At 33.8% G+C, this 13938-nt stretch overlaps 1 protein-coding gene across 1 annotated transcript; it reads left to right on the forward strand.

Annotated features, from left to right (window-relative positions):
• Positions 1-871: 871 nt before the first annotated feature.
• Positions 872-10280, forward strand: LOC129745741 (cuticle protein CP14.6-like). Its single transcript, XM_055739064.1, has 2 exons — positions 872-1009; positions 9148-10280. Exons 1-2 carry the CDS (start codon positions 1001-1003, stop codon positions 9544-9546), a joined length of 408 nt encoding a protein of 135 aa, XP_055595039.1. The 5' UTR covers positions 872-1000; the 3' UTR covers positions 9547-10280.
• The last annotated feature ends 3658 nt before the right edge of the window (positions 10281-13938 follow it).

Below are 13938 nucleotides of genomic sequence, written 5' to 3' on the forward strand. Positions count from 1 at the left end.
ATATTATAAAGGCCATTCATAAACAAACAATTTGAAGTTCACTACCATGAGGAACAAACAAACGTTCCGGGTTTAACTTTTCTCACCACGAGCAGCTCAAAGCAGCCAAATGCAACTGCAAGCCAAAGTCCTTTGAAGCGTACAGCTTCAACATGGCAGAGAAAAAAAAATATAAACAACAACCAGCAACTGCAAATTGACCCTTTGGGGGAAGTTTTTCTTGGCTACAAAAAAAAAGCAAAGCGCTTTATTCGCCTTTATTCGCGATCCTCTCATCGCGAGGTGTTTTAATTTTTAACCCTAATCATCGGCCTAGGTAGGTAAACTACTAGCGGATCTCGCTCTCGTTGTATGGCGTGGGCTGGTTGGCTGCCTGAGCCACTTGACGGATTGAGGGTGTAGGTATTGATCCTCCTAGCTAGAGGGTGGTTCGCTCATGTACGCTCTCGTTCATGGGTTGAGCACATGTTCGAAGGTACCTTCTTCGATGTTCCTAGAACACAGATTGCACCTGTGCGATAGTATTGGTGTTTCGTAGTCTGACTCCGGTGGGGTGCAAGAGAGCATTTTCTCACCCCCACGCGACACGCGGCTTGTCAAGTCAGGCGAGATCTTTGTGTGTTTCTCCCTTTTTCCGTTTGGATATTGTTTTCGTGCGCAGTCGACTTATTAATGATAATCTGTATCTTTTCTTTTATTTTTTTTTTCTGCATATTATAATTCTACCGTCTATTGGCTACTGCTAGTCGATTCTGAAGGCAAGATCCGTGTGAGAGCGGCGCGAAATTCTTTCGAGGGTTTGTATTTTTTCGAGCTGCCTGCCTATGTCGGGTATATATTACGAACTGCGATCCTCGAAACCGTATCATATTGTTTTGTGACTTTCAGTGATCAAGATCATCTAGGATACTTCGAGTGTGCTCCGGCCCAAAAAGGATCTTTGCCCAGAGTTTGTGTCTAGTTGCCAATTGTGTTGTACCAAAGCATCAAAACGAGAATCATGAAATTTGTAAGTGATAGAGTGCTTCTTGTAAAGGACTTTTAAAATGGACTGTCAGTGGGAAAAACTATAATCAAGGAAGGATACTGAAGAATGAAAATACTTGCAGCAGTGAAACTCAATACAGTGAATCAACTTTAAAGTTTAAAAAAGTGAATTCAGATATCTGCGAATCCAAAACTTTAGTGATGTGTAAAGAAAAATTCCATAATGTATAATTTTATTCAAAAGTTACCATTAGTGGAAAAGAATATCTCTTATTGTCTTACTTCAATCTTATAAATCCCATTTGAAAAGCGTGGGAATTCAGATTTTATTGCAATTTCTGTATGTTTAATTTTTTTCTCAAAATTCGGATTTTTCTTGTAAACAAACTGAATAAGAGATTTTTTCAGAATGCAATATTTATCATAATTCAAAAAATCAAAAACTTGTAAACAATTGATTGAAACATTTTCAAATAACTAATTATTTAGAAATTTGAAATTGCGGTTTTCCACAATTTTTCCACGGTTCAGAATCAACAACCCAAGTTTTATTAGATTCCTCAAAGCCCTTATAAAACCAAAACTTTATTTAGAAGCCTGCTTTAAAACTTTAAATGTTACTTGGGAAATTATAAATAAACTAAAAGGTAGCATGGAAGGATGGGTTCGAAAATTTTAAATGTTATAACTAATACTAAACAATAAAAGTGTTGGATTTAAATAATTAAAGCTAGAATCGAGGGATAAACCTTATTCCACATTCAACTCTACATATATTGATATCTACATGCTGCAAAGTAACATTTTAGTATCAACATGATTCTTAAGATTTAAAAATCACAATAAGCCTCGAGTTGTACGCATTAAACTGGTTTCATAAAATCTGAATAAGGCTTGCAAAACAGAACTTTTTTTGTACAAGATTCAAACTGTACATGAGACTAAAATAAACATTAAATAGCCTACAACTTTTTCCAAGAAATCATTCAATCAAAATTTATTTAAAGGTGGATTATTGAAAACAAATAAACATAAACAAAAAGTTCATTTACTCTAAGTCTGCCATGAACTAAGTGAATTGGAGGAATTGTGTGAGACTGAATACTGTATAAATGAATACTTTGGAACTATTCCATAAAAAAGTGGCTGTGGATCATTGAGGTCAGAACGAATTTTGCATCTTTCTTTAAGTATTGGAGTTAAACATCATCAGTAGTTAGGGAAAGTTAAATATAATTCGAAACACCAATAAAAAAGAATAATTAGGGCAGAACCTTGTATGTAATGTTTTAACAATCTTTATTTAGAAAAATCGGAAAATCGAGTTTTTTCAAAGCAAAAATCGGAAAAAAAAATCACGAATGCGAATATTTGCCAAAATCACATCATAAATTTTTTTTTGGGGTTTTAGGAAATTTCAAGGGGATAGGGATTGATGACAAAAACAATTAATGCCAAAACAAACATTTTGGCCTTAAATCTATTTTCTAGTAATATTTTTTTAAATCTTTGAATCATTTTTGAAATTTTACAATTTAAAAAAAGTTACTTTAGTTTTTATTCTATGTGTTTACGAATAACGGATCGAGGATCTAAAACAGTTCTGTTTACTTAACTTTTGCATTTAAAATAAATGGTTCTCTCTTTAAATTTGCGGTACCAATTTATCCATATATTTCCAATCTTCTATTTTTTCATGGCTCATTAAGTTAAAGTTTTTTAACAAAATTTAACCTCAGAATGATTTAATAAAATTCATTTTGAACCCGATAATTAGGTTGTTGCGTTGAAAATACTAAAATTTTACATTGAAAATTTTTGTTATATAATCTTAAAAGATTTTGGCCTGACTCCTGAATTTTCAGGTGCTATGTGCCTCTTACATTGTTAACATCTTAAACATGATACTGTTGAATTGAGTAAAAAAATAAATCCAATTTAAATACTGTTTTGCAAAATATTCGAAGTATACTTATTGAGAATAAGATACCTTGAAATGATAATAAAAAACTGATTGAGCTTTGAGCCTTATGAAACTTTTGCCAGTACTCCATAAAATGTTTTAAATATCATTTTTGTAGATTCTTCGAGTAAAACTCAATAGATCATATCGATGTTATCGACATTGAGGAGCCAACATTACAGTTGAGATTAGTATGACAACATTTGTTTTCTAATTAATAACTTTTTCTTTAAATAATGAAAGAAAAATAATCTATTAATAATAACTTTTTTTCTATTCTTTTTGATAGGAGTTTAACCCGTTAAGGTCATTCTTCCTCGATTAACAATTACGACATTTATTTAGCCGACCAATTAAGAATACTTTGGTACTTTCTACTCTTATTGAGTAAAACTAAATAAACACAGATATTATTTGTTTATAAACTGTGCATGCCTGTAGAAATATCTAAAATTAACTTGAAAACTTTAAATGTATTTCGAAAAAATTAAAATTTGAAAACAGAAAAAATAAAGCAATTTATTACAAATCAAGATAATAAGTATCTTCAGAGATAACATTCAACTCCAAAACAACATTCCAAATAATTATATTTTTCAATAAGGGAAAAATATTATTTCAAATATATAGCTGTAATTTTTTTCACTGAATTTAAACTGATTAAGTTGTCAATAATCTGAGAGAACACACCGTAATTACTGAATGAATTGCTGTATAATTTTTTTTAAACATTGCACAGTGGTCCAGGACGTAACTTTATCGTGACAAAATTTAATACGAGGATATTATAAGAGATAGACAAAAGGTGTCTCCAGCAAAAATGCTTATCAAACCATGCGCTCTAGTTACCTTAAATCAAATATAGGGGAATGTCATTTTTGCATGATTTACACATAAAAACTTGTTCTAGTGAACAAATATAGCCGAACTATTTTCTACAAATTTCGTAAGTTGTAAGAGATTTTTTAGAAACACTTGTTCTTTTTAAACTGTCATATCTCGGAATGTTTGCAAACCAAAAAAAAAATTATCGACGGCATTATTTAGTTCAACTATCATATATATGATTGTGGAATGATGGGTGATGGGTTATTTTTTAAACTCGAGAAAAAAAAATTCAAAATAAGTTAATTTTCAAAGCATATTCACATTTTTCAAGACCCTTTGAATAATAACAACCCCATTTCTCGTGCAAAAGTCGGATTTTCATCATTTTGTTATTGTCTGAGTTCACGGCGATGCTTTAATAGCGATTTAGCATATTTGGTAAAATTTAAAAAAATAATTGAAAATAACTTATTTTTTCATATTTTTTTAAATTTTGAAATTTTACAAATTTGACTAAAAGCGGAAAAAAGGTGATAAATCACTATTATAGCATCACACCGGTCTCAGACAATAACAAAATGATCAAAATTCGTCTTTACACGAGAACTGAGGATGTTCTATTTCAATTTCACAGGGACTTTAAATGTGTGAATTTGTACCGATTTTTTTAATAACCTATCCCTCATAATTTCACAGTCAAATATTTAATATTTATGCCGTCATAAAATAATTTTTTTGGTTTGCACCAATCCGAGATATAACAATTTAAAAAGAACAAAATTTTGCTAAAAAATCCCTTGTAACTTACGAATGCCTCCAGATACAAGTTTGCACTGTGGCAGAAAAATGTGCGAATTTTTATTTCAAACAAATGTCAAGAAGACATTTTTATTGTATGAGTTCATTCACAAAAGTCAGAGTCAGAATACTGTTTTTTTTTTCGAAACACCTTAACATTTCAATATTAAAAAAACCTCAACTCGCTTACGACTCTTCATATGCAAGCTCAAATTTAAGAGACAAAATTAGCTGTAACAAGTTTTCAGAGCAAACAAGCAAACAGCAAACTTTGAAGGTTTTCAAAGAGGATTGAAAAAGTGGAAAGTAGGGAAAGGTAGAAGGACACTCTTATTGCAGAGATCTGAGAATGGAATATACGCCATTTCAGCATATCACGGCAGAGGGGCCCTAATACTTTGTTCTTTCTAGGTCTGAATTTAAAAAAAAAATTCACTTTGATCTTGGGAAAATTTACTTTCGTATATGATTCAAAAGTACGGATAATTTGTTGAATATTATATAAAATTAGGAATGTTATAGTTTCCCTCAGAATCATGTTTGGAATTACAGTTACAGTTACAGTTGATACAAATTTAGGCTTAAGTACACTTTATCCTATTGGTATACATTAGGGTGGCAGCCAAATGGGTCAGGTCGAATTTTGAAAACCGAACATATACATTTTGTAGATTGACCCAAAAAAACAGACCTGTGCTAAATTTCACCACGATCAGATTTGATTTAGGGGTGCACTTAATGTTTCGGATTTTTTTAACTTAAAAAATTACCCAAGAGGGGGCCAAAGGAAATCGGGTAAAATAACAATTTTAATGTTGAGGCCAAATTATATAAATACATAAAACATTGAAATCTGTTGTTACCTCCATGCTTCCGAAAATCAATCATTTTCACTGAGCCATGCTTGACTACATTCAGAGCCAAAAAATCAAAGCAGTCAAATTTTCCTTCTTCAACCAAATCATACAAACAATCATGCATGACAACGACGCTTCTGTATTTGAAACACTTTTGCGATACATGATGAGATAAAAAAGGACGCAGACTATCAGCAACGAACGTCTCGATGCTGATTTCCTTCCCCTAACGACTTTCAACCTTTAGGATCATAACTGATATGTATCAGTTCTGAGCGATCTATGTAGGCTATCAGATGATTTTTTATTTTTCGTTTTGCCTAGAAGGACAAAATCATGACTAGGTAACCGCAATGAACTGTCCAGCATGTGCTACAGCTTTTTTGAACATGTGGTCCTGGTATTTATTCAGATTTTTCCTTTTGAAACATTAATGATCGTCTATCAATAACGAGCATTATCAACAATGATGCGAGGATAGACGTTCGGGAATGATTGAGGGAGCGACGTTCAAAATGTATCACCAAGTATGTCGATCACCGTCGATTAGCCACGTGACGAATAGCAACGGTAGCCTCCGGTGGGGCATGGTATATCTTCTTGTATCAAGTTAGTGTTGATTTTCGACATATATTCAATGGGTACTTTTACCACGTGCGTATCACAGCACTCGGAGGTAGCATCATTCTAGCTAGAAACCATTCCTGATTGCTTTTCTTGAGCGATTTTCCGACCACTGGTTACCTCGAAAACCAAATTTTGCCAAAAATCAACATTCTGGGACCTATTCCGTTTTTTTGAAAACCGCAAAAAATTACGATTTTTTTGATTTTCTATGGTCTTCCCCTTTTGTGAATTTTGAAGGTAAAAAAATCGAAACTTTTAGTGCAAAATGTATATTGTCGGTTTAGGAAATTCGATCATGGAATTTTTCCCATTACCATCACCATCGTACACAGCATTTTTTTTTGCTGGACACCAGCAAAATTTTGCAGGTTTTTGTTCTAAAACTTTCCTGCAAAATTTCAAGAAATTTGAATTGCTGGAAAAAAACAGCAAACATCAATGCTGGTTTCCAACAGTTCAAATTACTGGAAACCAGCTTTTTCTTTCATAGCAACCGGCTGTATTTGGTATCAAATTTTTATTTCAATTCAAAATTAATATTTAAACACTGGCTGTGCATATGAAAAGCAATAACTAACAATTATTTTTGACTGTTTTTCAATAAGTGATGTTTTTATTTTCAGAAACATGATTTTTTTTTCCTATATACGAATACCGGCTCACGGGGTTGTAGCTTTGTGCCAAAATGTTGAACATTCGCCACCTGAAAAAACAAATTTGATTAGTATCTTTCATGGAATATCTACCAGTCCAATTAAAACTCACCCTTTACTTGATGTCTGGTTGTTAGAATATAGAGGAAAATGAAAATAATTGTATTAGATAATCACCAAAATTTGGAAAGGTGGCACACAGTCAAAAACTGAACTTTATCGGATCACTTTTTTCTATTAAACTTAAAAACTTTATATTTTACTAAGATATCCCCAGTTTTGCAACTCATTATCTTGAATACTGAACACACCACAGACATTCCAAGTAACCAAAATTAACATATTTACTTGAATGAAAGCATTGAAAGTTACATATTGGCTGACAAAGAGAATCTACTGCCCAATTCCCCTTAGTGAACTTTATGTACTCATTAAAGAACTTCAAAGTTGCAAAAGTGATTAACATGTACGTTGTATGTGAATTATTTAGCCCAATTTCCATAAGTGAACTATATGTACTCATTAATGAACTTGAAAGTTGCAAAAGTGATTTATAAGTACGTTGTACGGCACTAAAGTCACATAAAAAGCACAAAAGTGCTCAAAACGGAATTTGATAAGTAACAAAAAGTGCATTGAGGTGCTTTCAAAACCCAATCACCACTTAAAGTTTTAGTTTTAGTAAGAACAACATCTAGGCGTGGTCTTGTGGTAGCGTGCTCGATTCTCACCATGAAGGTCGGGGTTCGATCCCCAAGCCGGGCAAGCTTTTTTCCAATAAGTATTTTGGTAATTGAGTTACCATTTTGATGCGAAATATGTAGAAAATGTAGAAAATTGGGCAATTGAGCAATTTGTCGAGTTTGGAATCCGGCGCGTGGCATCATGGCGGCACCATGTACAGAACATAGTAAATAATCAAGAGAAGGTGATATGAACCGATGCCAAGCGTGCAGTTGAGATAGAGAGAGATTTTTTGCTCATTTTACGATTTTTGAATAGTTAATTAAAAGGCCACTGGAAGCTGAATAGAAGATCATCAAGAATTGTTTTGAAACTTGAAAGTATCAATAAGAACTTAAATTTTGAGCTACATAGAACGTACTTCATATCAATGATGCGGCTGAGTAAACGTTTTTGTATCTGTTTTATGGGACTTTTGGTTGCTTAGGATCAGACTTTGGAAAATTGAAAAATTTCTATGATGAAGAAAAAAATTTAAATAACATATATTTTCATGGAAAAGATTTTTTCATGGAAAAGATTTTAAGTACACCAAATGAGAGTTTATAAATGCTTTCATTTGAACGGTTCAAAACTTTTACACAATAAATTTATCTATGCTAAAAAGGCGTAAAAAACATTTTTTTTTTCAAAAATCAAAAACTCATAAGCCTGGTCACAAAAAGTCCCGCATTGCCCCATACTCTTTTTTTTTTCAAGATCTAGTTTCAGGTCCTATAAATACAATAGAATAGTTGCCAGGCACCCCAAAGCACCGTTTTTGGAGTTATAGTCAAATAAAGCTGGAAATATCATGCAAATGGATAATTTTCACCTATTAGTTAGTATATATTCAAAAAATTGGTTGCGGATTTGAGTTTCATGAAATGTTTTGAAAATATTTATCATTCAGTTATCAACTAGTCCAATAAACTGCTTTCAAAAGAATTAAGAAGTAGAGTCGAAAATAACACCAATAAACCTACTTTATAGATTGTTTTTAAACAATTTTTGTAAGATTAATTTAGATAAATTCTTACAAAAATTGTTTGAAAACAATGAAAAAGTCATTTTTTTAATTTTCAAAAATTTTAAAAGAATCCAAAACACAAAATAATACTTTTTGCAACCTCATTGTATGGAACTGACCCATGCCATGCTTCAAAGTATGGTTTATTGCCCTTAAAACAACTTGATAACAGCATATACTTATATCTTGTTGCTTTCAAACTTGGGCTCTAAAAGTACTGCCAACACCCCTGCACAAATTCATCTTCTATTCTCCGTCCGCTCGATAGTTTCCGCCTTCAATTCAAACTCATCAACCCGCGATCAACTACCGCTCCAAGCGTTTGATCTCATCCCAACCGCAGTTCAAACTAGAGGCTGAAACTAATTAAAATTTTCCAACAAAATCTGTGTAGCTACGCCCGCGATGCGACATTGCACAAATTGCGCATTTGAATCTTCTCGTGGCATCTTCGAGCAGCAATCTCCTACGAGACGAGCTAAATCAACGATTGCCTCGAATCAACTCTGCAACCTCAAACCGATCTTGATTCAAACAAACTGCCCGAGAGGCCCACTTATCGCTAATAAAATCTTACAATTTATTTTCGAAGATTCGCTGTCATTGCAAAACGTTTTTCCCGCACTGTGAGAGGTTGACTGATTTAATGATATGATAAATTTTTGCTTTGCCTACTTTCAGGTAATTGTACTCGCTATCGCTGTTGTGGCAGTGTCCGGCCAAATCCGACCGGGACCAGGTGGACCCTTCCCGGGTCCTATTAGACCAGCTCCTTATGGTGGACCGGAAGCTGGAGCTGTTATCCTTAACCAAGTTTACGAACCAAACCCAGATGGTTCTTACATCTACAGCTACGAAACCAGCAACGGAATTCGTGCGGAGCAGCGAGGTTTCCTGAAAAATCCAGGAACTCCAGGAGAAGCTCAGGTCATGCAAGGATCTTACTCCTACACCGGACCTGATGGCGTTGTCTACACGATCAACTACATCGCCGACGAAAATGGATACCGAGCAGAAGGTGCTCACATCCCATCGGCTCCCCGATACAACCCACGATTCCCTGGCCAAGGTCCATTCTAGATCAAGGAGTGGGATGACATTCCTAGCGCCAGTTACCCCCAGATGATACTTACTGCTAACTAGTTTCCACGTGTAAAGCTTTACTTTTTTGCCCCCACTTTTGTACAGCAACTAGCCAAACCTCAAGAGCGCAATCGTGATTAGCTAAGCTCGACTCTTCTCACTGACGATTACAGACAGCATCGGTAATCGTCAGAACGTTAAGTGATTACGACCATTCCTCTTTTTTCCGATAGCTTCTAAGTGTTGCTACTCCTCCTACTTCCGAATCGCGTGACATCTCGCTCCACGATCCCACGACTCATCATAGGTGGTCGATCCTCCCTTTTTTTTCTCCAGATCAAATCGCTTCGTTCCCAGCTAACTGAACAGCAATCTGCCATTTTCATTCAGCTCTCCACTGACTGTGTGCATGAATCATTCTCTGAACGTAATTTATTTCTTCTGCTTAGTTTTCCCGCTCATACCCTATACCTACACCCATCCCAGCATCCTCACTCACCCATTGTGTTTGTACAGTAATGACATTAACAGCACCCTCAAACGATAAATTGTGATTATTATGTGTGTGTAAAAATATAAATAACTATACGTAAAAATACTCTTTGTTTGTTGTGATCAAATAAGCCATTTTTGCAGTTACATTATGTATACCCAAACGAGAGCAAGTTTGAATTGAAATGAACAGAATAAAGCAACCGCCCAAAAAGAAGGGGCTTTTCTTGAAACCAAAATCATCGTTCTGTGAGTTTTTCCCGCTAACCCAGAAACCTTTTTCCCTGCGGAGACGCGCCACCGAAACTGACCTTTGAAGAATCCATAAAGCTCCCTCCTCGGGGTCTCGCCCACCGCAGAATTACGGCCATCAACTGTAACACCTCGGGGCGAGGAATCGCAGTCACAGTTCGCTACACCGGTCGGCTTGATTTTCGCGTTGCGGTTTCACGTTGCCTTTTTTGGAAAAGATTCGGATTCAAACATGACATCAAAATTACTCCTTTTGTTATAATTTATCTTAAATTTTCCTCTCCCAAAAAAAATTTTTTTTTTTCAAATATCTAATCAAATAAATTTGGATGGGTTAAAAAAGAGCCAATGCTGTTAAATAATCTACTATATATATGTAATGTATATATCCAAAAGACTTATTTATGGATGTTCATTGTAATCATTCGAATACTCAATTCAATGAATCATAGGGAAATAATTTTGTAATCAGCTTATGGATGCATCAATATTAAAACGTGAATCAATCAACTATCGCTCAGTTCTACTTGCAAGCGATAATGTAAAAAAGTACAGTCTTCTTGCGAAATATTTTGAACTACAATTTTTTTTATTTGTCGGAATGGAGAAAATTTTTGTTTTCAGGCTGCGCAATATTATCAAAATATTCTGAACAATAACAAGCTATCGTAAACTGGGAAACTTTGATAACTATTTTTACTGATTATTGAATAATTGATAAGGGGTTGCTTTTTTGTAACACCTAAAATTTTTAAAACACTTATTGTAGTAAGGAGCATATCGAAATATATTTGTTTGCAGAATATTCAAACGACATTAGTGGCGAATATTACAATGAACATTCAAACAAGGTAGTGCCGAGAGCCATATTGGATTTTTTTTTATTGGGACGTTACAAAAACGATTGCATCGAAAATTTATACGAGAATGGCAGAAATGTCAAAGGAAAACACGTTTTAGAACAAAAATGAATTCCAAAGGCTTCTTTTTGATTATGCTATGATGTTTGTTGGTCTTTTGAAGTAGGTATTATAAATATTTTCCTATTTTATTATTGAATGCAGTGTCATCTTGAAGCTTAAACGTGCAAAAATAAAATAGAATCAGCTTTCAAAAGATCTAGCTGGTAGTATTTGAATGTTCAACTGATTGTCATGATTTTTATCCAACCGGTAATATACAATTCTTATATAGAACAATTAACATCATTAAATGATTATTTACTTGGTTCACTAAAATGCCAGTAAAAGATTGTAGTTTTGCTTAAAAAAAAAAGTTTTTTTATTACTACCTCGTAATAAGAAGTTTAAACTGAACTGACTTGAATATTGTCATGGTAGGTTTTGAATTCATTCTATGGTGTTGCAAATTTAAGTTGGGAAAATGCACATTATTTCGAACTTTAAAAGTCTATTTTATAGAAAAAGTTCTTAAAAACCCAACTTTTTAATTACCGATCTTGAAGAACAAGAATCTTCCTGGAACAACATGCCTTCAAAGTGGAAAATTTCTAGCAGAATCTTCAAATTATCGTCGAAAAAGTTTCTTAGTAAATAAGCAATTTTTTTGTGATTGTAACATCTCAGTCTTTACCAATACTAAAGCTTGTGGCCCTAGCTTCTTTCTTGCTAATATTTAATGTTTATCTCAAAGCACGATTTCATGTCTCGGGAAAACCCGTATTTTTGTTGGGAAAATTTCAACAAATTTAGTATGTACATTGGAGTGAGTCGATTTGAGGTCATTTTTGATTTTCTCAAACCCTGGGGCACAGATGAACAGATTTACAAGCTCGAACAAAAAATCTTCAGAAAGTTGTGTAAAATATTCAATTTTCCCATACAAACCTAAAAGTCCAAATTTACTCAACGTTATTTAAAAATTCTGTTAAAAATCATTGATTACTTTTGAACCAAAACATTGCTTTCTAGACCCCAAGGTTTGTGAAATTAAAAAATGACCCCAAATCGGCTCAGTTTAATGTACATGTTCTTTGTGTAGAGAGAAAGCAGAAATGTTGAGATTGGTAAAAAAAAACTGTCGAAGACATACTATCATGTAGGAATAATTATGCGAATAATTTTTTCTCCGGTCAAGGCATGCTTAGTGTGTTACTAGATTTAAAAAAAAAATCGCGCATCTAACGAAGGCAAATCTGGGAAACCTGTTGATGATAACAATTAAAAACTAAGTCAAATCTGAAGCTCTATATTTTGAAATTTGTATTATGTTTTAAACTCAAGAATCATTTGCACATTTTCATTCTTGGAATAGGAAAGGGAATGAAAGATGAGTCATCAATATTTCCTTTACTCCATACGATTAAAAAAAATTACCACAAGTGCTGATCACGGTTTAAGTACTGGAACACGAATTTAGGCCCACTTTAAAATTAATAAAAACAGGGTTATTCAAACTACTCTTAATATTCACATTTCAACCATCAACTTTCATCGCTACCCTTATTCTTATGTGAGTGTCCAATATCTCTTTCAACCAAAGTAAGTTCAACTAAACTAAAGAAAATACAAATTAAACATGAATCCATATAGCTACGGTTCACAGTTTTCGTTGGTTAATAAAAAAACATAAATTTTGTGATAAATTTTAAACCTAATTATATGCACCCGTTCCTTTTTTTCAAATACGTGTGTATGTCAGAAAACGTGTTTATTTTGGATTGGTTAAAATTAAGAAAAAACTAGCCAAGAGTACAACGTAAATTAACCATTTTTTTTAAATGGAAGCAGTTAAAGTTTGAGAAAACAAACATACATTGCTTATGTATGTATGAACATGTGTATGCTCTTTGCTTTTATATGGTTTTCGAATTCTAGGAGTTTGTTTTTTATTGATTAACGTTTGTCCACATTCATGAAGAGGCTAAAACTGCTGATTAAAATCTAGAAGGTAGTTGGGTTTTCATTTCCTGTTTTAATTTTGTTCGAATAAAAAGAATGCACAGAATAACTTCTAACCTAAAAAGTGAGCTCAATAAGCTGATTTGGACAGGAGTCTTACGAAAAAAAGTTCAAACAGCAAAGATGCTCTTATAAGTTTCTGAAAATCAAACTAGGTACATGTGAAGAAGAAAAACAAACACCGATTAAATTCCAAACAAAAAGAACAAAATTGAAATGTCGATAACAGAGTTTGTTGGGGTGGGATTACCTTGCCTGGTATCTGGTGGATTGGTGGACTGTATGGATGCCTTCTCAATTGGGTCCTATGGTTTGGAATTGGTGCCTGGAGATTGGTTCCTCGTTGTTGGTTGGGTTGAGCCTTTCTCAACTATTTATTTCCCAATTTTGGGACGTTCCGGACAAAACAAATTAACGCGACGACTTATAAAAACACGACACTAATAATTACACATTTTATTCAAAAACAACTACATAATATATTTAAAATTAACGAAATAAACGGGAATGATTTTGACGAGTGTTTAGGGCAAGTGATAGCACACGAATGGTGAAATTATATAATGCAAAATGGTGCTAACGAGTTACTTTCTTCAAAGCCCGAAAAGTACGTAGGTGCATTCTTCAAAGTGGGGTAGTTGGGTGGTGGGTGGATGGTAAATTTACTGTCTCTCTCTCGCTGTCATCTGTGGCTGTCGGTTGTAGTGGTGTGGTTCCAGTGTGG

This window comes from Uranotaenia lowii, chromosome 2 (assembly GCF_029784155.1).
Source record: "Uranotaenia lowii strain MFRU-FL chromosome 2, ASM2978415v1, whole genome shotgun sequence".
In the NCBI taxonomy this organism is placed as follows: domain Eukaryota; kingdom Metazoa; phylum Arthropoda; class Insecta; order Diptera; family Culicidae; genus Uranotaenia; species Uranotaenia lowii.